The sequence below is a fragment of the Panthera uncia genome, assembly GCF_023721935.1.
Source record: "Panthera uncia isolate 11264 chromosome A1 unlocalized genomic scaffold, Puncia_PCG_1.0 HiC_scaffold_17, whole genome shotgun sequence".
Lineage (NCBI taxonomy): Eukaryota > Metazoa > Chordata > Mammalia > Carnivora > Felidae > Panthera > Panthera uncia.
In genome coordinates this window covers 6,388,105-6,412,100 of record NW_026057577.1, presented here as the reverse complement: position 1 = coordinate 6,412,100, position 23,996 = coordinate 6,388,105, and the positions used below count along the sequence as shown (strand labels likewise).

Sequence of the window (23,996 nt, the reverse complement as noted above, 5' to 3'; positions counted from 1 at the left end):
GAAAGACCAGAGAGAAACCAGAGGCCGGAGGAGGTGGGGGCATGAAATCTGTGGGCTTCCAGCAGCCTGGCTTTTCGGTGGCATTCCAGTGGTCTCCCTGCATCCCTTTCCTGGAGTTCTTTATCTTTAAAGTACCCACCCCTCCTTCCTGCATAGTGGTCAGAGTACACCTGTTCCTGGTTTCCCATGAGCCTGAACAGTGATGGTAGGTCTCCTTCCAAGGAGATTTCCAACTCCAAAGATTTCCAACTCCAAAAATACATCCCCATAGCTACCCAGCAATGTGTGTGTCATTGTGTCCCCATTTCACCACTGAGGCCAAGAGACTGGTCTCAGGCCCCTAAATCATAGTGGTCAAGGCCAGGACTTTATTGAAGCCAGACTAACCCTTCACCTCACATAGGCTTTCCCCCCTAACTACCCCCAATCCCTAGGGAACCTTTGGCAGAAGGCAGTGGTGGGGGCAGCTGAGGGTGTGTCCAGAGCCTAGGTGGCCTGCATCGTGGGGGGTGCCTTTGCATTTGGCTCCTGATCCTGCTGCAACAATTCACCACATACTTAGTGGCTGAAACAACATACATTTATTTGCTCCCAGTCTGGAGGCTGGACTGAGCCAAAGTGAGGGCGCTGTCAGGGCCAGGCTCCCTCCAGAGGCTCTCTGGGCCTCTCCCAGCTTCTGGTGGCTGCCCAGATTCCTTGGTTTATAGTCGCACCACTCCAGTCTCTGTCTCTGTGGTCATGGAGCCTCTTCCTCGTGTGTGTGTGTGTGTGTGTGTGTGTGTGTGTGTGAAACCTCTCTGCCTCCCTCTTTCTTTCTTCCTTCCTTTCTTTCTTTCTTTCTTTCTTTCTTCTTTCTTTCTTTCTTTCCTTTTTCTTTCTTTCTTCTTTAAAGTTTATTTATTTATTTTGAGAGAGACAGAGACAGTGTGAGCAGGGGAGGGGTAGAGAGAGAGGAAGAGAGAGAATCCCAAGCAGGCTCAGCACTGTCAGCGCAGAGTCCGATGTGGGGCTCAAACTCACAAAACTGTGAGATCATGACCTAAGCTGAAACCAAGAATCCGACACTTAACCGCCTGAACCACCCAGGTGCCCCTCTCTGCCTCCCTCTTTAAGATTACATACCATTGCTTGCATTCAGGGCTTACCAGATAATCCAGTCTCCTCATCTTCATTTCAAGCTAACTAACTTTGTAACATCTGCCAATACTCTTTTTCCCCATAACATTCAAAGGCTCAGGAGATAGGACCTGGGTAGTGCTGGGGTGCATGTCCACCTCCTGCCCCTGCCAGGAGCCTTCTGCCCCTGCCAGGCCAGTGGAGGGCGTCCAGAGGGTGTCACAGCCTAGCTGGCATGAGGAGAGTATGCAGGGTGGGCGGCGACCATCAGCATCCACCTGGGCCTCCCTGAGCCCACTCTGGCACACACACCTGCCTCCTGCTGGCAGAAGGCTGAGTAGACACTGAGGTGTGCCTCCTGCGGATGACATGGTCAGGCTGTCCTGGGCAATGTTTGCAGGACATCCTTTGAGCCAAAACAAACATCAGCTGGTTTGCTCCTCCTGGAATGAAGTGCTGAAGGTAGACAAGAGCTTGGGCAGCCCTGGGGGTGTGGGTCAGTTACTGAGTTCAAGGCTACAGAAGGACCAAGAAATCCACCAGACACCAGAGCCAGGGATTGGGCAGTGAGCCGGCTCCTTCTGCCTGGGCCATGGCTCTGACTTCAGCAAACAACAGGCTGGGGCCACTGAGTGCTGTGCCCTCCATCCCTGAGCGCCCCCATATTCTCTTCCCATCCCCTTTTTGCCAGATCAGCATTTGGTCATGTTTGCTTTGCTGGCCTTGTCTGCCTCTAAGTCCAGAAACAGGTTTCCGAGTCCTGCCTGATAGCCTGGCTAAGTAAATTAAGCAACTTGGAGTGGATCATGATACCAATTCCACCTGTTGGGAGGTTGGCCACTCTGAGCAGGGGGCCCAGCCCTGCCCCCCCTACACTTGTGGGTGGCTGGAGCCCCCCGTTCTGGCTGGTGTCTTGATTACCATGCATCACCAGAGCTCACCAGGTTTCCAAGCCCACCTTTTGCTTTCTCTATGACAACTCACTGCGACGTGGTCCCCTTGTGGGCCACTCACATTTGGGGGCTGCTGAGGCCAGCACTGTGCAGTGTGACAGTTTGGGCTTCAGGGTGTGACTGTGAGGCTCCTCAAGCCTGAACTGCCTCTGTTTCCATCTCTGTGGCCTGTGCACACACTGCCTGGAAGCAGTGCCCTTGGTGTCCTTCCTCATTCCTCATGAGCTCCTTTCCCATGGAAGAATGGGCAAGTTCCTGAGAGGTTCCTGGATCCTGGGACCGCCCCCCATCCCACCTGTAGCCTGGTCTCAGAGACCCCCCAGAGGGCATGGCCTCCCTCTTTCCTTGCAGGGAGTCCTCCTGGGCCGGGGCCACCACACCAGACAACAGATGATCCCCTACTCTCCTGTCTTGAGACATCACCATGAGGGGACAGGCAGGGATGGCCAGGGCTTTTCGGGGGACCGAGAGGCAGCCAACCCACTGGGGCCTCAGAGTGGCTTTACCAGAAGCAGGCTGGGGGCAGGGCCAGAACAGGAGGGCTGCTGGCCTCACCTGTGGGGGAGAAGGGCTGCAGTGTCCCACCCAGGAATCACACCACGAATCTATGCTATCACCCCACCTCGGGCTCCTTCCTCTTCTTCACAGCTTGGTCATCTGGGGCCCTGGGGCCCTGAGGCTCTGGGCAGTGTTCCTGCTTCCATGGGGCCTTTGCTTGGGTCAATACTGATCTGGCTTCTTCAAGTACTTCCTTCTGCCTCTTCCCAGAGCCCTGCTGCAGGGAGGGTGGGCAGGTTCGGCAGCCGGCCACAGGGTTTTTGCTGTGTGGGCTTGAAGCATGAGCAAAAGTGACAGAGAAGCTGGCCTGCATGGCTTAAGCAAAGACTGAAATTCCAGTTTCTAAGTAGCTGTCTTCCCCAGGCCTGCAGCCACCAGCCCCGTGAGGTTCCCTGGGATCTGCTGCTCTGAGCGGCTATGCTGATCACAGCAGCTGTGGCTGAGCCATGCCCTGGATACCTAGGCCCCATTTTCCTGTTTCAGCCCGGGCCAGAGTGAGCCTCAGCAATCAGGGAAGCATCCACCGGAGGGGCTGCTGGTGGTGGCTCCCTAAATGGAACGGTATGGGGTGAGGGCGCAGATAGTACCACACTCATGATTCAGAAGAAATGTAGCCCTGAGAACATCAGCCATCTGTCTGAGGTCCTGGGACAGTTGGTGGGTCTGCACGGTCTCCTGGACCCCTTCCCACAGCAGGTGCCCCTCGGAGCAGCCACCTGTCAGGTGAGGGGTGAGAGTTGGATCAGACCCCAAGGGGTGTCCCAGCCCAAACTCTGGACCAGGACCCCACCAACATGGAGAGGTACTCACTGCCATCCCAAAGTAAGGCTGGCTCGAAGCTGATTCAACAAGCTTAAGACCCAAGGGTTTAATAGCAATCCCCTCTGCTACTCCCACTCCTCAGAGGCCGTGGAGGGACCAGGATACCTGGCTGTGCCCATGGGAAGGGCAGCTGGGAAAAGGAGCTGCCTCCTTCCAGGGGGCCATGCCCAGCCACCCCACTGCACTAGCTCTGATGGACTTGTGGCAGGGTCCAGAGCAGTGCAGAGATGTCACCCCTGGAGCAATAGCTACTTGGCTAACTGGAGCCCGTGTCCCACAGAGGGCAGTTGAGGCCTTCAGAGATCCTGCCCCATTTTCCAAATCCCTCTGTTCTCTCTCTGCAGCCATCCGTCTTCAGGATTACCCCCACCCCAACATCTGGTTTATGGCAAACTTTGCTACCTCCAGTCCAGAGTCTAATCGTGGGGTTTCCATCTCTCCCTGCAAATGTTGGCTCCATAAGGGCCACTGTGAACTCCCCTGTGGCCTAGCCCAGCACAGGACAGACTTGATTGCTGGGTCAGTTTCTCCTGAGCTTGGGAAAAGCAGATACACAGGTGGTGTCTGCTGACTTCCAGATCTCCCCAATTCCGTTTCGTGCAAGAGACACATCTTCCCCTATTAACGTCACTTTGACCCCAATTCTTCTCAGAACAGACTTCCCACCTCCCCTGCCTGTTCTTTTCACCGAAGGCCCACCCCACCTGCAAGTCTGCTTGCTTCTAGTGCCGGCTCTCCTTGCCCTGTTGAACTTTTCCTTCTCCCTCTGGGCCTTGGCACTTTGCGAGGCCTGGGGAAGCCAGGAAGACCCCCGGGGTGTGGGTCAGGGTCTGTGTCCCATCCTGCCCTTGTCCTCCAGGCCTGCCCCGGCCCTTTGGCTCCAGGACTGAGAATGCCTTGGGTCTCAGGTGATGGGGGTGCAGCAGATCTGGGAACCCACTTTTGTAGAAGATCATGTAGGAAAATGGTTTTTTTACCCCTGCATATCCAATGTGGATAAAGACCTAGCTCACAGCTGAGCTCCTCTTCTGCTCCTGTGTCTCCCAGAGCTATTCTCTCTTCCTTCTCAGAGCCTAGCCTCTGGTGAAGCCTGGTGCCAGCCTCCCCCACCAAGCCCTTGCCCTGCTCCCAGAAGACACCACTCTGCTCCTTTAGGAGCATAGGGGCACCTGGGTGGCTCAGCCAGTTAAACATGTGACTCTTGATTTCGGCTCAGGTCATGATCTCATGGTTCGTGTGTTTGAGTCCTGTGTCCAGCATGGAGCCTGCTTGGGATTCTCTCTCTCTTCCTCTCCCTCTGCCCCGCCTCTGCTCACACTCTGTCCCCCTCAAAATAAATAAATACACTTAAAAAAAAGGAGGCTAAGGGTAAGTCAGAGCACATCACCCCTTTATCAAAACTTTCCTCTGGCCTTAAAGTAAGAAACTACCTCCTAATTTTGGGCTCCCAGGCCCACTGGGATGGGCCCTGCTGGCCTCTCCTCCTCCCATCCCCTCGACCCTTCTTTCTTCTGACCTGAGCCTTCACTGCCAATCTTCCTCCCGTGAAGAGCTCTGCCCACATGTCACTCCTTACAGCAGGGAGTATGGCCTGTGAATTCTGTGGGGACTGGGACTCTGCCATGTCCTGTTGCCCATGATGATGTGTGGCACCCTGGGTGTGGGTCCCTTGGCCTGCAGTGGCCATGTCAGAATGGAATCATTATCATCAAGGGACACTCCAGTGTGCCCTTGGCCTGATGCCCCCTAAAGAAGAGGAGTCGAGGCTGATAGCAGTGTGAGGCGGGGACGGAGGGGGAGGTGGGGTGAGGGACCCAAAGGCGGAACACACTGATGGGACACCCCCAACTGTTCCCTTGTGGCTGAGTTCTCATTCACACCTGGAGACCTGTTGTGGGGAGTGGGGCAGGGCTGGGACCTTGGGACACTGAGTGCAGCCTGAGCATCCAACCCAGGTAGGAGCAGAGGAGCCCAGGAGAATGAGCACAATCCTGTGGGGAACTGGGCGTGTGGTGCTTTCTAGCACATGTGGGTGTGCTTGGGGCTGGGCAACCAGGTAGGCGTCCTGATGGCTGACAGCTGGGTTGAGGCATCTCTCCAGGGAACAGTGGCTAAATCCACCTGTTGGGAAAATGAATAAAGTTTTACGCCATAAGATGGCCAATGGGACTAAAACAAGCTTTGGTCTCTAGCTTAGAGACCCCTCCTCCGGGTTCTTCTTCCTTTGTTTGCTGTGCATATGAAAACCCCCACAGATATGGAAGCTGAAAACTATAAATTACCTTCCCGCTCACATTTGGGGCTCAGATCTTTGGAGAAACGTCTCCTCTGAGCCCGCTGGTGTTAAATAAATCTTTGATCCACCAAGATCTCCAAGTGTCGCTTGGTTTTTCCTCCAGCATTCCAGCTTGGTTCCATAACATATTTGGTTCCCTGACCAGGAAACCCAACTGTGCTGGCCTGTTGTTGCCACCAGTTTGGGAGAATGGCTAGGTGGTGATGGAACAAGGGATCGCAAGGGAGAAGGTGCGCCCTGCCTGAATTTCGGCAGTCTCCCGCTCAGTCGCCTTAGGCCGGCCCCGCTCTGCTGTTCCCGCCAGACTGGAGGAGAATTGGCAGGTGAGGACCTGGACCCGACATCAGAACCGGTAAGGCTGGGGCCCAATCTAGTCAGGCCCACTCGCAAGAGTGGAAGAGGGACCTGATCACTCCCTGGAGACCTCAAAGGTCTCACAGGTAGGAATTCTATGGGAGGGAATGTAATAACCTCTGGTGTGTATGTGAATGTGGATGTGCGACTTGGTCTAGCTTGCCTATAGAGTTCGATTCTGTGGCTCCATGGGCAAGCACCCTTAAGGTCCACAAAAGCCCATGGAGTCTGAGTGGGCCCATCTGAGATTCCATGGTGAATGGCACACAGTCTACGGCGGCATCGGAACAGTTTCCGATCATAAGTCACAAAGCTGAGACTGCTACGGCTGTCACCTAAGTTCCTTTGGGACATGGCCAGATGGGCATCTGACTGGTCTCATTAGAGGGGGCACCCCCCCATCCCTCTGTCTGTCTTTGCAACTCCACCTCATGGGAACATTATGGGGTTGGGACAGAGCAAAAAAGGGGTTGCTTGGAGACTATGGAATTAAGATAACCCCTGGCACGTTAAGGACCCTATACGAGTTAGAATGGCCCACTTTTGGGGTAGGAGGGCCCTCTGAGGGAACCTTGGATATCTCAATGGTCCGCTGCATCTGGCATGTTGTCTCCGGAGACCCAGGTCACCCTGATCAATTTCCATACATCCTCCTGGCTTGAAATTGCCTGAAATCCTCTGCCTTGGGTGTGATTCATCCATAACAAGCAGAGTCAGACAAAGGTTTTAGTGGCCTTATCCGGAAACTCAAAGAAGCAACCCACCACTCCCCTAGTGTTTGCAGGAGACCCAGGGGGAAGATCCTGTCTTTCTGCCACCTTATGACTCACCGGGCTCCCTACCCCCTGCCCCTAAGCTTGAAACTCCTCCCCCGTCTGTCTCTCCTCCTCCTCCACCGCTGCCACCACTACCGTGGCCCATCTCTCCTCCCCTCCTGACCCAGAAAACCCTCCCCCACAAGGACCAGTGGCCAGATTGTGCCCTTGACAAGGTTCAGACACTCTCCAGATGCTGGTCCACATCCACCGGTACCAAGAGGCTCTCCTCCCGGGGGGATCAGAGCAGGGGCTGAGAAGCCCATGAATATGCCCAGCAGCAAGGGGATTCCCCCAGGGATTATTTTGAAAGGCTATGTGAAGCTTATACCATTTGCTCCAGAGGCACAAGAGAGCCACGGCAAAAGGATGGGGAAGGTCTAGCTGCCAAAAGTGGGGAGGCCCAGAACCTCCTTAGCAGTGGGTCAGTGAGCCTACTGCAAGGAGAAAGGACATTAAAAGAATAAATGTCACAACCAGGGAAAGTCCCAGAAACCCAACCAATATCAGGAGGAACCTCAAGAAGGGGACCTTACTGGTCTGGCTGAAATAGAATCAGACTGAAGGGGACACTGTTCCTCTGCCTAATAGATGTGAGGGATTCTCCTTCATTTCCCAGGTTAACAGCTATAATTGGAGCCAACTGTGGTTAGTCTACCTCGGGATGGGGACTTTAAGGAATGTTCCCAAGCAGTTGCTTAAACTCCATTTGTTTTGGGGAAATTTCCGGTCTCCTCTGGCCTGATGTGGACTCCATATTTCCACTTTGGTGGAAAAAACATGGCGTCTGCTCCTCTGAGATAAGGTTTTGAATTAGGTTTTCCTTCTCTGCCTTCTACTGGCACCTTGCCTCTTCTGCCTTCCCCTCCCCCTGCTGTTTCTGCACCAACTTGGTTGTGGTGTCCATAACTGATTCCTATACCCTCCTCAGTGCCTCACCACCATTGGCTCTTCCTCCCATCCTTAAGGTCAAGGAGTAAATTGCACCCCCTTGGACATCTAGGTCTTTTTCAAATAGAATGAATTGCTAAAGCTTTGATTACTGAACATAGCTTTGTGTTTTTAACTTCTTATTGCAGAGAAATTAAGGCTATTTGGACCTATTGGAAAACATCCTTTGTACTTAATTGGTTTGTGAATTTAACATCTAAAAAAATTCTGGTGTAAACACCTCTCAGTTGGTTACTAAGTCCTCAATTGAAGACTAGGGTTTCCTAAGAGTTAAAGTTAAGCTTTAGAGTTAAAATTCTGCTAAGTGTATTTAAGACTGATGGAAATAAGGAAAGCAACCCTGTATGTAGGAAAGTAAGAGGTGTGTAAGAAAGATATAAGGTATGGAAATAACATTTTTGTTGAGGGTAGAAGAAAGTAATTTTGTCCTAAATGAGACTGGTTATTTGGAGAGAAATGGCTTTGGGACAAAGTTTGAAGGCAAAGGAAAGTTCTATAAGGTTCATGAAGGGAAATCTTTGGAAAAGAATTTTATGTGTGCTCAGAGGGACTAAGGTTGAGATGAATGAAATTTTAAAAGTACACTGGTATAAGGTTGAATTCTGCTTTTCTCTCTGCTCAAAGACAAAGTTTTCTTGGACTGTTGATCTGCTCTTGATAAAACAATTCAAACAAGGTTTGTCTTCTGGGAAAATCAAAGTTTTAGGTTTCATCTATCAGCTCTTTGATTACTTGGTTAAAACTTCTCAATGTTAAAGGAGCTAGGTTTTGGTAACAACTATATAATGCTATATATTCACCTTTAGGATCTTTTATTGCCACCTTGGTTGAATAAATAAAGTTTTAAGATTTGTAATGATCTGTAATCCTATTTAGGGTGTACTTATAACTTCCTAAGGTTTTAACAAACTTCCCAGGATTTAAATGATAAATGAAGTCTTTTTGACCAATTAGGCCCTTTTATTTGGGATGCTAAGTTACTTGGAAAAGCACTGTCATACAATGGTAAACCTTAGGTTGTATTGCACAAGTAAATTCCGTAACTGCCCAAATATATATGCAATTCCTAAAGTTTTAATGTTTTGATATAAGGTCATCACTTAATATTCTGATTATTTGAAGTGTTATGTGTCACAGAAATAACCGATTTTCTTTGTCAATTGCATCATAATGAACTCTCATCAGATCTTTAACAATGTCTATTTCTGAGATTTTTGTCATTTATAATTGTTTTTATTCTCTCACAAAACATGTTTCTTCTTCAAGGAGATTTATAAAAAGGACTTTGGGGACAAATACAGGTATTTGACATCTTTAATATTAATACTAAAATGGGTAAGAATTTCCAGAACTAAAAAGTTGCATTCAAATTGAACAAGAATTAGGAACATGGGATTAAATGAACTGAGGAAGATTATAGTTTGTGATTCTGGTTGAAAATGTTGCTGGTTCTCTAATGTTTGCTCTTCCAGATTAAGGAAACTTTCTCTTAAGATATCTATGATATACAGAAATGTCATAAAGTATTCATGTGTAAACTGAAGCATTTACCTTTTCTCTCTACGTAACTTCCCTGAAATTCAAAAACCCTCAGTGAGTATTCTTTCTTTCATGGCAATTACAATTGTTTGTATAAGTTCAGTAAGAATCTGTTCATCTTGTAACAGGTCACCATTGGAAATACTGGTTATTTTACCAAGGCTTTGAGTGGAATGTCATATTTGAGAGTGACATTCATAGACTCAGATATGACCAGACAGCTTTAAGGAACTAAGGTTGGCTTTGTAAAACATGGAGCCATAAAGCCCCTTGGAAATGTTGGCCTGATACCTTGCTTACAGAGTTCCCAGCAGCCTTACCAGGTGAGTAAAGAAGGTCACTTCCTGGCAGGTGCAGGAACCTCAGGATATCTTGGGGACCTCATGAAGAGGAATTTGCCCAATTCTGCAGGTATTGCAGGCCTGTCTGATGGCAAGTATTTAGCTTGGCTTCTGGCCTGGAGAGGCTACTAAAAGTTCAACCCGGAAATTCCTTATAAAAGGTTCCAGTAAAGCAAACTTTAAAAGATCCTCATGATTAATCGCTATTCTTGCTGAGCTTATGTAAATAATTAGGCCAGATTTGTTAAGACTGGATTTGTTCTACAAATGCATTGGTCTCAATGTGGCTATCTCTGGAAAGGGGGGTTTTAGAGAGAAAAACTATATTTCAACAGTGCACCGTTATGGATGTTAAATTCTATTCTGATTGTCTTTAAATGTTTGTTGTTTGCCTAAACTAGATAACTTGAGGTAAACTCCAGAAAAAATTGTCACAGTATTTCATGTATAGACAATCTTTGTGCTTGTTATTCTATGGGGATAATAAGACTCCATGGGCATAAGATTATTTAAACAACTGGAAAACAGGATGGATCTCTAAATATGCAAACCATATCTTCCCTAAATCTGATCTGACAGTTACCAGAAACCTGCCCCTTTTGAAGACTTGGAGGTAGACTTTACAGGTATACAACCAAATAGAGGATTTAGTTTCAGGTATCACCCCATGGGTCCATCGCTCCAGAGCTGAGAAGGCCAACTCAGATGAACCTTCGACCTGGTGAAGTGATCCAGATCCAGTCAACCCGCTTAAACTGACCCTCAAAAAGACACTGCCCCTGAGATCTCCAGCCATGCTCCAGCCACACCCTGGAAGCTGGCTGGCCTGCTCACGGCAGAAGCTTGAGGAATCAACGTGTGGACCAAGCCCAGGGGTTCAGATGCAACTCTGTCAGCCCTTGCCCCTTACTGGTGTCATCGCCCCGATCTTGCTTATTGCTGTCAGGCTAATAGAGACTGCATCAACAAACTGGACATGGACTGGATGGCAGACTCCCTGGGAACCTGACAAAGCCAAATAAACTCCCTGGCAGCAGTGTCCCTCCAAAATAGGCCAGCTCTCGACCTCCTCACTTCAGAAAAAGGAGGGACTTGTATCTTTCTGGGGGAGGAATGTTGCTATTTTGTAAACCAATCAGGAATAGTCAGGACTAAGGTTAAGGACCTCAAGGAAAGAATTCAACGTAGACAACAGGAAAATATCGGTCAATGGAGAGGATGGGATCTCACACACTGGGCATCCTGGCTCCCTGCCCTGGCAGGGCCCCTCCTTTCCATAATTTTACTTGTGACCATCGGTCCCTCTATACTAACTACTCTGGTACGTTTTATTGAAAACACTGTTGCTTGTCAAACTGCAGCATGTATCTTAGCCCTCTGAGGGAACCAACTCCTAGAGCTAAAAAGTGATGTCTAATAAAGATTTTAAAAAAGGCATCAAAGGGGGGAATGTTGGGGAAAATGAATAAAGTTTTACACCATAAGATGGCCAATGGGACTAAAACAAGCAGCTCTGGTGTCTAGCTTAGAGACCCCTCTTCCGGGTTCTTCTTGCCCTGTTTGCCATGCGGGCGAAACCCTGACACAGATATGGAAGCTGACAAATATAAATTACCCTTCCCCCCTTCATTTGGAGCTCAGATCTTTGGAGAAACGGTCTCCTCTGAGCTTGCTGGTGTTAAATAAATCTCCGATCCAAGATCTCCGAGTGTCGCTTGGTTTTTCTGCCAGCGTTCCAGCCTGGTTCCGTAACACAACCAATGACATTATAAAGTTAAAATGTCCAAACCCAATGGGGAAGGGGACAGTGTGGGTCTCTTCTGTATTCACATTCAGATTAGATTTATTTTAGAAGAAAAACCACAACAAGCCCATCATTACCAACTGCCTTTGTGGGGAGGGGATCTTCCCACCAGAGTTGAAAATGAGGCCAGGACAGTGGGCATCACAGCCCGAGGAGGGGAGTAGGGAACCAGAAGTCTCCCCAGCATGGGAGAGGCCTGGACAAGGCAGGCATAGGACCTGGCCACAGGATAGCCTCCTCACCTTTGCTGGGCTCCTTCCTATCTGCTCCCCTGGGTGAGGTGTCCCCTGCCTGTCCCCCACATACCTGGCCCTAGCCCAAAACCAGGTTTAGGGGTCATCGCTTGCTCTCCCTCCCGAACCCCTGAGGCTACTGCTGGGCCACATTCATATGGCCAGGGTTACACCTCAATCCACAGATACCTCTATGCCAGCTGCTCACCCTGGAAGGGAAATCACACAAACATGTCAGGGGAGGGCTGTGGAGGGCCCTGCCACACATCCCTGGCTGGAGCACATCTATCTGGGGGTGATTGAAGCTGGAGTCCCAGCTCAGACCTTCCTGATCTCGGAGTCCAGATACACACACCAGGGAGGTGACCTAAGTGTGCATTGCACCCCTCTGGGCCTGCCCCACTGTGTGTGATGGGGGTGGTCAAAGGCACCTGCTAGGCCCAGTGAAACTAAGGGACTTGTGGCAGCCTGGGTCGGCCTGAAGCAGCGTTTGGCTGTAGTAGTCGGGGACAGAGAGTTGTGTCACTTTACCCATAAAGCAGATATTACCACGTGTTTATAGGACGCCTGGCTGGGTGCTTCCTGGCTTGGGGAGAGCAGCCGGGCCTCCTGGTGGTTCCCAAGTGCCCTCTGCTGGTGGCTTTGGGGAACTGCACAGCTGGGGAGGGGACCGGGCTCAGCCGCCTCTGGTGCCTGATCCTCTGGGTAGCCTGTCCTGTGGTCTCATGGGGCTAATGACTCCATGAGAAGAAGGCTGGAGTCACATCTTCATAGACAGCTGGGACTTAGCTGAGAACCAATTCATTGTAACTCAAAGACTGGCATCAAATTTATTATCTTTTGTTAAATACTTTAGATCTTTTCAGGACACATGGTCTATAAGGGCACGGTAGGTTGTCTTCCCAGTTTTGCGTGTACAGTTATGTGACAGGAGGAGAGGTGACATAATCAGGTGATATGCACGTAGGGAGGGTACTGGGGGACTGCCCCTGCACCTGCATCCGTGAGCCTTGCCCCTCTGAGAATGGCCTCTGGACTTCCACCAGGTAAACCTGGGACTTACATCTCCCAGTCAGGTGACAGCTTAGGAGGAGGGCCGTTGGGGACAGTGAGGATTACAGTCATACACGTGCATTCGATATATTTTAAAAGAACAATACACAATGGGCAGTGGGGGAGGTGTTCTGCCGGGCAAGCCCCTGCTCGCTGCACGGCCGCCTGTCCTGCAAGCGTCTCGTGGGGTGGGGGTGGGATGTCAATCTCCATGGTGCTAATTGGAGAAGGGTCTCTCTCCTGCCGGAGGTAGGGGTGACTGGGCAGTGGGTGCTGGAACGGGGAGCGGGGGCCCGGGCAGAGCAGCTCCAGCCTCCAGAGGGTCCTGGTCACTTCCCTGTGAAGGCTTGACCTGCCAGAGCACCGACATCAGGCACACACCAGGGGAAGAACACAGGGTTCTCCCCGGGGCCACAAAAAAGTCTGTTGATAGCCTCCCGGCATAGCGCAATGCTGCTGGGTCCTCTGGGCCAGCACCAAAGACCTTCCTCAGTGGGTCCCACGGTGTTGGCTTCTCATAAGGCCGTTCACAGCTTGGAAGGTGCCTTGGGTGGCAGATGGAGGACCCAGAGGGAAGAACCAGGCATTTCTCAAGCTGGACAGCTCTGGACTATCACCTGGTTCTTCCACTTTTGGGCCAGGCAGGTGGGGCTGGAGCCCTCCTCCAGCAAAAGGTGGCCATGGTGGCCTGTGCTATGTTGGTGTGGCACCTGACTAGGGGTCAGAGACAAGAGTCGTCTAGATTCAGAAAGACCTTCCCTGGGCTCCCCTGGGACTAAAGATTTGAAAAGTAAATTCTTCACAGCAGCGCAAATAGTCTGAAGTTCTAACAAAAAAGTTCTGTTGGGTAGTTCTCAACACCCAGGGGAAGGTACCCTGTGACCCTGACACTTGGTGCTGCAGAGACCCCTGTCCCTGGAAGGGTGAGCTGTTCAGCAAGCTCAGGAGAGGACACCCCACCCCCCAATTCCTCATTTGTTGTTTGAGATGGAAGTACAAAGCTCTGTCTTCAGCCTTGGAGAGGCAAGAAAGCCATTCTCATGGGACTAGGTGCAGGGGACGGTGGGGCGGGACCTGGGAGACCACAGTACAAGTCTGGCTCCACCTCTGTCCCTGTGACTCTCAGACCTACGGAGTCCTTGTCAGAAATTGGGGACCGTGCCACCACCCAGCATGGTGGGCAGGGCAATCAGGGCTGGCCCCATGGGTGTTGGGCTACATGGAATCTGAGTCTGAAGGGAAGAAGGCCCCGGGAGATCCAAAGGGTGGCCTAGGGCAGGCGTGGTGATGGAGTTTGGGGAGCCTTGGAGCCTGGGTTTTATTCTTTCTAACCAGGGAGGAGGAAATGCCTCCTGGCCCAAGCTGAAGGAGAGGAGTTCCCAGCCTGGGCCCCCTACCCTCTGCTCACCATCCAGACACGTCCCTCCACCCGTGCCAAGGGTCAGAGCCCAGGGTCTTGGGGGCCTTGCCTGGGGGCCGCCCTCAGTAACAGTCGTCTGCAAAGAAGGGTGCACGGGCAGACGGTGGGCAGTCCCCCACATCTTGTGGCCCCACCAGCTCCCCATACTCGCTGTTGTAGAACACCTGGCCTCCCCGTGCCCCGCGGTCCGGCCTCCGCCGCCGCCCTTGGGTGTCAGGGTGCGTCCTGGTCACGTCCACATTCCGGCCAGGTCCTTTACAGCTGCTGAGACAGGGAAGGAGATGGTCAGTAAGACAAGAAGACAAGAGGGACAGGACCCTAGTAGGGGGTCTGGTTGGAATCACCAGAGACATGACCAGAGCATCAAACAAGTCCAGAGCCATCAGGAACACAGGCTTGATGCACACAGCAAAGCAGGCTGATGTGAGTGTTGGCAAACACTGGAGCTTTCTCTGTCCCAAGCCTGGGTGTGGGATGATGGAGAATGCCTGCTCCATGCCTCCAGACCTATTTCTCTCCCAGACCTGCCCATCTCTGTGAACGCACCAATGCTGACTCAGTGGCTCAAGCCCCTGGGTGACATCCTTTCCTGAGCCCCTCACATCCAATCCACCCAGATGCCTGTACATTTTAACTGCAGAATGCATCCATGTCCCTCTCTGCATGCCCTGTCCTGCTCCAGAGCCAGTGGCCACCTCAGATGCTCTGCACTAACTTGGCACACCTCTCCTCCTCCCAACCCTGCCTCCCTAGGGCCTTGTCTTCAGGGATCCTTTCAGCTGGAGAATGTCCTTCTCCTGACAGACCCTCCAATGGCGTTTTGTCACTCTCAGGATGAACGCCAAGCTCCTCTCCCTGGCCTGGGAGGCCTTGAAGGTACCAGCCCCAACCCCTGCGTCCTCAGTGATGGTCAGATGACACTCCCCACTAAGCTCTCACTTTCTTTGAGAGTTTGCAAATGTTGCTTCATTGCTTCTGATTTTAATTTTGCTTTGCATGGTGCTAAGCCTGATGCCAGCCTGACTTTTTTTTCCTTCATAAATGACTCTGTCTGGGGCACGTAGGTGGCTCAGTCAGTTGAGTGGCTGACTTCATGATCTCAAGGTTCATGAGTTTGAGCCCCACATCGGGCTCGCTGCTGTCAGCACAGATCCTCTGTCCTCCTCTCTCTGCCCCTCCCGGCTTGCATTCTCCGAAAAATAAATAAATATTAAAAATAAATAAATAAATGACTCAGCCTTTTTGCCTGAATTTACAGAATGTTTACCTTGAAAGTCTAACAGTTCAACTAAGCTTTGAGTCCAAGCCTACTGTTCTGGGTCAGTTTTCCTAGTCCATCTTTGGAGATGTAGATTTAGTTATTCTTTTCTAAGAGGGTTATCTTGAATTCCAAGTTTATTTTGTTAATTTTTTTTAATCGTTTATTTATTTTTGAGACAGAGAGAGACAGAGCATGAACAGGGGAGGGTCAGAGAGAGAGGGAGACACAGAATCTGAAACAGGCTCCAGGCTCTGAGCTGTCAGCACAGAGCCCGACGCGGGGCTCGAACTCACGGACCGCGAGATCATGACCTGAGCCAAAGTCGGACGCTTAACCAACTGAGCCACCCAGGCGCCCCTTGAATTCCAAGTTTAAAATACTAGGTTTGTTTTACTGTCAGCATAGGCTTCCTCAGAGACTCCAATTTTACATAGATTGGATCTTTTCTACTCAACTACTACACCACCAACTTTCTTTCTCATCTTTTTTACCTCTTTGTTTTGGTTTTATTTTCTTTTGTCTTTTCATGTCCATCTTCGGTGTCTTTCTCTGCAAGGAAGAATTATCATATCTACTGATCCTTGGGCACCCCCTCTCCAGTCTTCATTTTTGAGGGGATTTCTCTTTTATTTCAATTTCTTTCCTGAAATGTAGTCAACCACCATTTAATACTGTCACACTACCTATTTCCATCTGAGTGTTTGAGTTTCTGATTCCTGGTGTGGCTCCTTTGTTTAATTATGTATTGAATACACTGGAGTATGTATCAGCTTTTCCTTGCTTCCTTTTTTTTTGTTGTTGTTTTGAGTATTTACATCTACATTCTAATTGTTTTATTCTTATAATAATTCTGTATGGATAGTGATTATTTTTTTCTGTTCATGATTATTCATGCTGGGATTTCCTCAGCTAGAAGTATCTGGTTATCCTATGGAAGGGGCTTGGGATATGGGTGGCTTCTGAGGTTGCTTAATTTAGGAGTGCTGCACTAGACCTGTGTCTGTGGTGTCACATTGAATTCCTTCAACTGCATCCTCTGCAAAGGCTCCATTCTTGTCCTGCATTGTATTGTCACCTGGAACCAACCAGTGACTTTGCTGGGAGTCCTGGGCCCCCTTGTGGTTGCTGCCACACAGGCATGCTGACTTACCACAAGCCCAGGGCTTCCATATCTTCCTTTTGCCTACACACTTGGATGAAATGCCACACTTCAGGGGGTGGATCTGTCATCCTAAGTGGCCCCTTTAAGGGCCAGGTGAGTGACCTAGAAGTGAGGACCCTATGTGGTAAGTGTGATTGGTGGTTCACAGGAGACAGGAAAGGACCAGACAGATAAGCTCCCTCCTTCTCCCTGCACAGAGCCCTTCAAGGTGCATTCTATCTTTGCACCTGTTAGGAGAATGTTCCATGTACCAAGTGAATGCACCCACCAGGTGACCTGCTGTACCTCTCGGTGGCTGGTCATGCTGTGCTTCCCAGGGAACCCCGTGAGAAGAATAGTGCTGTCACTTCTATTGTGAGGTGCAGTGCTGTAATAAATGGTTTCCTTGGGTGTGTATCTGTCTTCTGGATTCTTGCTTCTGGAGGACTCTTATCTTCTGCAACTTTCTTCCTCCTTCACTATGAAGCACTCCCTTTCACAAGCAGCTCCTTCCCAAGACGGCTGCCCCTGGTGCCTCAGACTTGCCCTGGAGCCCTGCTCTCCTCCACCAGACCTCTGGCTCCTCCATTATCTCCCCAGTTTGTCTGGAGGACCTTATCACACTCCTCTCTCATGGGACAGTCCCTATTTACTCTCCCTCCACCAGGACTCAGGTATGGCTCTGCTGGCCCTAGTGCTGAGTTCCCTACTCATAGGTAAACTTGAGTCTGTTTCTCTTGGTTACATCACAGGTATGGGCTCTGAGTGGCCTTATTTTGGGTGTTGTTTTTACGAAGATAGGTGGAGATTAGAATTTAACAATCACCCTATGACTCACCCTCTTACTGAATTATCTTTTTTTGAGATAGAAAATACTGTTTGGTAAAGGGACATTAGCCAAAAACTATTTACAACAATGCAGTTAGCATTAATTTTCTGAAACTAGGTTACCAATAGAGATCACCTGATGGAATCAAGAAAAACAAAAAAAGAGGCCAAGATGCATGGTATAGATGCAAGTAGTCATGGCTGGGTGTGTGATCCCACAACCACCAGCATTCACAGCGCTGCAAACACACCCTTTGCAGGCTGCTGGGAAAATATCCAATAGTTGGTTGAGTTGTAGATGTCATAAATACACCTACCAGAAAGGTGAACAATAGCATCAACTATCCTAACGTGATACAAATAAATACTTGTGGTTTAGTGTAAAATATTCAGTGACAACCTCATTTAGTGATTAAAAAACAGCAGAGGCAGGAGCCATGGTTTGTTCTGGAAAATTGTGTCAGATGACCTAAAAAGGGACTCCTGAGACAGACACAGACATCAAAGGTAGAAGTGAATGGTCTGAAGAAAGTGGAAAAGGGCAATGTCTTACAGTATTGTAGTTCCTGTCATCTATTCATCCATTCATTCATTTGTTCATTCGTTAATTTCAATGTGGGGTTTGAACTTGCGACCCCAAGATCAAGAGTTGCACACTCCAAAAAATGAACTATTGGGACCTCATTAAAATAAAAAGCTTTTGCACAGCGAAGGAAACAATCAGCAAAATGAAAAGGCAACCAACGGAATGGGAGAAGATATTTGCAACGACATATCAGATAAAGGGTTAGTATCCAAAATCTATAAAGAACTTATCAAACTCAACACCCAAAAAAACAAATAATCCAGTGAAGAGATGGGCAAAAGACATGAACAGACACTTCTCCAAAGAAGACATCCAGATGGCCAATCGACACATGAAAAAAGGCTCCACATCACTCATCATCAGGGAAATACAAATCAAAACCACAATGAGATACCACCTTACACTTGTCAGAATGGCTAACATTAACAACGCAGGCAACAACAGATGTTGACGAGGATGTGGAGAGACAGGATCTCTTTTGCACTGCTGGTGGGAATGCAAACTGGTGCAGCCACTATGGAAAACAGTATGAAGTTTCCTCAAAAAACTAAAAATAGAACTACCTTACGACCCAGCAATAGCACTACTAGGTATTTATCCAAAGGGTATGCTGTTTCGAAGGGGCACATGCACCCCAATGTTTCTAGCAGCACTATCAACAATAGCCGAAGTATGGAAAGAGCCCAAATGTTCATCGATGGATGAATGGATAAAGAAGATGTGGTATACATATACAATGGAGTATTACTTGGCAATCAAAAAGAATGAAATCTTGCCATTTGCAACTACATGGATGGAACTGGAGGGTATTATGCTAAGTGAAATTAGTCAGTCAGAGAAAGACAAATATCATATGACCTCACTCATATGAGGACTTTAAGATACGAAACTGATGAACACAGGGGAAGGGAAGCAAAAATAATATAAAAACAAGGAGGGGGACAAAACATAAGAGACTTTTAAATATGGAGAACAACCAGACGGTTACTGGAGGGGTTGTGGGAGGGGGGATGGGCTGAATGAGTAAGGGGCATTAAGGAATCTACTCCTGAAATCACTGTTGCACTGTATGCTCACTAACTTGGATGCAAATTAAAAAAAAAAAAAAAAAGAGTTGCACGCTCCACCAACTGAGCCAGGTAGGCACCCCCAAGTCCTGTCATTTAAACAGCTATGTACAGGGCACCTGGGTGGCTCAGTTGGTTAAGCATCTGACTCTTGGTTTCAGGTCAGGTCATAATCTCTCGATTTCATGAATTGGATCCCTGAGTCAGGCTCTGGGCTGGCATCGTGGAGCCTGCTTGGGATTCTCTCTCTCTCCCCCCCCCTCTCTGTCCCTCCCCTAGTTGTGCTGCCTCTGTCTCTCTCAAATATATAAATGAACTTAAATAAACCCAGTAATGTACAAGTCAAGTAGGAGAATGAATAGGTAGACATGTAACTATTTCATCTATACTCTTAAAAGATTAAACATTCAAGTTTTTTTTGGGGGGGTGGGTAGGGTGCTATCACCTTGGACAAAGGGAGGTCATCTATCTGGGTCACTTTCTGTGCAGGCACACAAGGATTTCTCTGTAACGGTATTCTTATCAAAATAGGACAGCAGCCAGCTCCAAGTCACATGATCTCTCTGTCTCCTGCTGCCACTGAGCTTAAATACTGGGGTCCTGGGATGGTGGTGGAGTCCCCTGGCTACGGGTGCGTATGTACAGTGGGCATGGTGGCTCATACTCGATTCAGCTAGAGCATCCGTCATATGGAAGGAAGGTGTAAGGGACCAGCACCAGGTATGCTGAGCCAGGATGGTGATGGGGGTGGGGGCTATTTCGGGAGGACTGGTGGCCAAAGGCCTTGAGTTCCAGAGTAGTTTGCTTTGAACACACAAAAAGGCAATAGGCAACCATGAAAGGTTTCAGGTAAGACAGTGATGGGCATACCCAGGCCCAGCTTCCCTTCCTGGCCCTTTGCAGGGAAAGAGGTTCTGAAAGCCCTACCTGAGCCCGCTTTCTTGTCTGTACCTGCTCTCCAGCTGCTCAAACTCTTCGGAGGCTAGCACCATCCCACTGTCCGTTTGGTTATCCTGTGTGCAGAGAAGAAGCCGAGGCTGTAGGCCCCCCTGAAGCCCATCTGCAGGCAGCTGCCCCCCGGCCAGAACAGCATGGCACAGACCTGCACTGCTGCAGACCTAACACCTGTCCTGTGAAAAGTGAGCAGAAAACAGGTGTCCGCCCCTCACTGGAGCATGCGGGGGAGGGTCACATGCCCCTGGCATGGAGGGAGAAACTGAGGCCCAGAGGGGCCGTGCTTGGCCGGCACTCAGGAGTTGGCAAAGCTGGGATACCGCATGCTGGGGGGTCCTACAGAGTGGCCATGCAAGCGCTCAGGGTGCAGGGAGAGCAGGAACACAAGGAGAAACTGGGAGAACATTGAAAGAATCTGGCAGCTTGTAGTGGATAAAAATGGTCTTCACGGAGACACATCCCAGATTTGGCGGGGTTCTGTCACCCTTAGATTGGGCATGACTTTCGTTTTGAATTGCATGGAGGGGAATAGCACTCTCGTCAGAGCTGGGGGCCCTCCAACATCTTCACCTGGCCCCAGGCGACATGAGCATTCACTGACCAGGCCCATCCAGAGCGAGGCTGGAATGGGAAGGTTCCTGGCTATGTGCCTTGGAAATAGGCTAAGAGGGTGAGTTTGTGCTTTTACAAAGTGGACACGCGGGCTCCGGCTTAGTGGCATGGTGGGTCCACTCTGCTTGACTGAATCCGAGGACACAGCTATGTCCTGTGCCCTGTTCCCAGGCCTCCTTCTCTGGGGACACCATCCCCTTCTCTCTGGCCACATGGCTGGGGGGCCACCAAAGGGAAGCCCTGACCCAGACTAATCCAATAATAACCATCTGGGAGGAGAAGCTGTCTTTCCACTGGGTTTCTATGCTGTGCGGAAGGAGACCCTGTGTGAGTGATGAGGGCACAGTGGGGAGCGGCTGAGGGATGGTGGCATCGCAGAGGCACACAGACCCCAACATGCCTGAGGTGCAATAGAGGACTTGACATTTTAAGGGACAGTCGGCACCCTTTCCTCAGCGACTTTCCCCTGCCAGCCTCAGGAGTTCCCGGCACCTTCTCCCAGCAGACAGAGACCAGCCACCCTGATCTGGGGTGCCCGGGCCCACTGGCCCCACTTACCACGGAGGCCTTGTAGGTTGTTGGGGTCATGGGAAATTCTTCGAATGTTTTCATCCTGGAGGAGCCCTGGGTCTGAGTCCCTCTGGCCAGGCACCCAGGAAAGGACACACAGTTGTAGTATCTGTGGGGAGAAAGCAGGGAGTGCTGAAGAAATGTGCCCCAGAAAGCTCTCTCCACCTCTCCATCTGCCCCATGTCTCCCCAGGAGGACCCAGTCCTGGGATGAGAGTACGGGCCCTGGGTGCGGTGCTGGGCTGGGTCCCCCTTGGGTGCCCCCTGCAGCCATCTACCATGCGACCCCCCTCCCCATGCTGAGCGGTGTCTCCTCTCCTGTGTGTGCGGGAGGAGAAAACCTCCTGAGGCCACTGCTGGGAAGGGCATGGGATGTGAGTGCAGAGCGCCCAGCCCCGGGGGGCAGAGGCGGGTGGTTGGCATGGAGCTGGCGAGAGATGTAGGGAGGGCTTCACCCCAGAACGGGCCTCTCTGTGCAAGGCAAGCAGTCTGGTGCAGCAAGCTGCCACCTGGCCTGTGTGTGTGGGTGTGTGTACACATGTGTGCCCATGTGCATGTCCGTGTGTGCGTGGGGATGACTGGTGGAAGGAGCCTCGTGGGCACCAGCTGGCTGTTCCTGTCTCCCAGGCCTGACCCTGCTCTATGCTGGGGTGCAGGGGGTGGTGGGTTTCAGAGAAACATAAAAAGCCTTCCTGGAGTATAAACAGCCATCGGCAAGAGACATCTGATCCAGAACTCTGGGAACTTAGGCTACCGTCTGAATCCTGAATACAGATTAGTGACAGGCCTACTCTGCTCCCAGGACCCCAAATTTCAGACTAAGGGGAAGTGCCTTTAGGGGCTATGAGTGCCAGAAGCAGAGGAGGCTGGAGGGTAGAGAGAAGGACTGAAGGGGTGCAGAGAAAAGCAAAGTGGCAGTCTATATGGCCTTGGAGGGGCCCCAAAGCTAACCAGGCCCTCCAGGGAGACACAGCCCCCAGTACTGTCTTTTAAAATCACTGTGCTCTTGGGGTGCCTGGGTGGCTCAGTTGGTTAAGCATCCAACTCTTGATTTTGGCTCAGGTCATGATCTCACAGGTCGTGGGATCAAGCCTGCATTGGGTTCCAGGCTGATGGTGCAGAGCCTGCTTGGGATTCTGTCTCCCTCTCTCCTCTGCCCCTCTTCTTTTTGCTCTTTCTCTCTCAAAATAAACAAGCAAACATTAAAAAAAAATTAAAAAAATAAAATCACTGTGCTCTCTGAGTTGGTCTCTCAAGTCCTTGTGGTTTGCTTTTTCTTGATGACTAACGAGAATAAAATATACCATGTCAGAACTGCTTTCTCCCTGCCCAGGGGATACCTGGACCTGAGGCAGTGTGGCTGACCTGGCCGCCAGGCTGTGCCGGTGCAGGCTTGGCGGGCTGTCCTCGGTGTCGGCCTCGGTGATGTGCAGGGCCGTGGTGGACGCCTGCAAGAAACTTCCTTCTTCCAAGCTCTGAGAGCTGCAGGGAGCCATGCAGTCCTCCTCCTCCTGGTGGGAATGGCAGAGCCCACCAGGGTCAGACATCACTGTGTCCCCTTAGCCCCCACCCTCACGCTCAGGACTGCTGGGGTTCCTGACCAGTGAAGCTCTGTGCAGCAAGGTGCTCTGAGGTTTAAGTGAGCCTGCCTGCCGAATTCTCCCAACAGCCTTCCCAGGTGCCCCACTTATAAGGAGGAAGACACAACATGGGCAATCTCAACCCAGGGTCCCCTCCTTTGGGGCACAGTTGGTGTTGTGGGCACAGCCCTTGCTCACGCCTCTGGACCCCAGAGCACTAGGGTGGGCTTGAGCTGGCTTTGCTCTCTGCACCCCCAGGCACATTGTGGGAGGGAGACAGAAGTGAAAGGTGGGTGCAGGGGGCAGGGCTTGCAGACCCCCTGAAGGCCAGTCGAGGGCTCTGCATGGCCAAAGACAGGCTCTGACCATCTGCCCGATGGTCCTGGGGTTGGGGGTCAGAGGTTGCTACAGCAGGACAGAGTGGACAGAGAAGACTTACTTGTCGGCCCCTGCCCTGGAGCAGGTCCCCCAGGATCTCCACCAGCTCCGAGAACGCAGGCCTCTCTTTGGGGTCTCCTGACCAGCAGCTCAGCATGATGCCACGTCTGTGGGTAAAGCCGGCTGCTGGCCTGTGGTCTGAGTGCACCCGCACCATCCACCAGCAGACTGCCCAGCTCCCCTAACCTTGGCCCCTCACACCCTCACTGCCTACCCTGTCTTTTCTGCCTGGGGCGGGTGGGGGAGAGCTGTCCAGGGGCCAGTGGGTGGATCAGGGGTGGAGCAATGAACTCCATCTGCAGGCCTCTACCCCAGCCTCAGGCCTGTGCCACCTCCCCAGTTCTGCTCCTTTTGCATGCAACACCCCCAACCCCACCAACCCCCCAACACCTACAGAGTCAGTGGGGAAACTCACATGGCGGGAGTGGCCAGCTCTGGGGCTCTCATCCGCGTGCCCTCTTTTAGCCGCTGACAGAACTCCTCGTTGATCTGCACCCCAGGGTAGGGGGAGGCCCCTGATGGCAGGAACAGGGTGAGGCAGAGGGTGGGTGGGGAGCAGGCAGCCGGTGCTCAGTCCAGCCCCCTCAGATTGGCTCTGTCCTGGCCCTTTATGGCAGAGGGCTCATCCTGCTGCTTCCAGGCCTGGGGTGGGGGTGGGGGCTGGCCAGCACTCCTGTCCTCCTATTATAGTTCTTCATTAGGTTA

General features: G+C 50.9%; 1 protein-coding gene across 2 annotated transcripts in view; it reads right to left on the bottom strand.

Annotated features, from left to right (window-relative positions):
• Positions 1-13,087: 13,087 nt before the first annotated feature.
• Positions 13,088-23,996, bottom strand: part of FLT4 (fms related receptor tyrosine kinase 4) — a 42,857-nt gene continuing 31,948 nt past the window's right edge. Inside the window, exons 25-30 of one of the 2 annotated variants that reach the window (XM_049648343.1) lie at positions 23,707-23,806; positions 23,293-23,398; positions 22,639-22,784; positions 21,263-21,383; positions 20,066-20,151; positions 13,088-14,519 (exon numbers count right to left, since the gene is read on the bottom strand). In XM_049648343.1, the coding sequence (XP_049504300.1) occupies positions 14,318-14,519; positions 20,066-20,151; positions 21,263-21,383; positions 22,639-22,784; positions 23,293-23,398; positions 23,707-23,806 (761 nt within the window). In that variant the 3' untranslated portion in view covers positions 13,088-14,317. Of the gene's footprint in view, positions 14,520-19,034; positions 20,152-21,262; positions 21,384-22,638; positions 22,785-23,292; positions 23,399-23,706; positions 23,807-23,996 lie in introns of those variants that run through there. The other variant, XM_049648342.1, reaches the window with a different exon arrangement.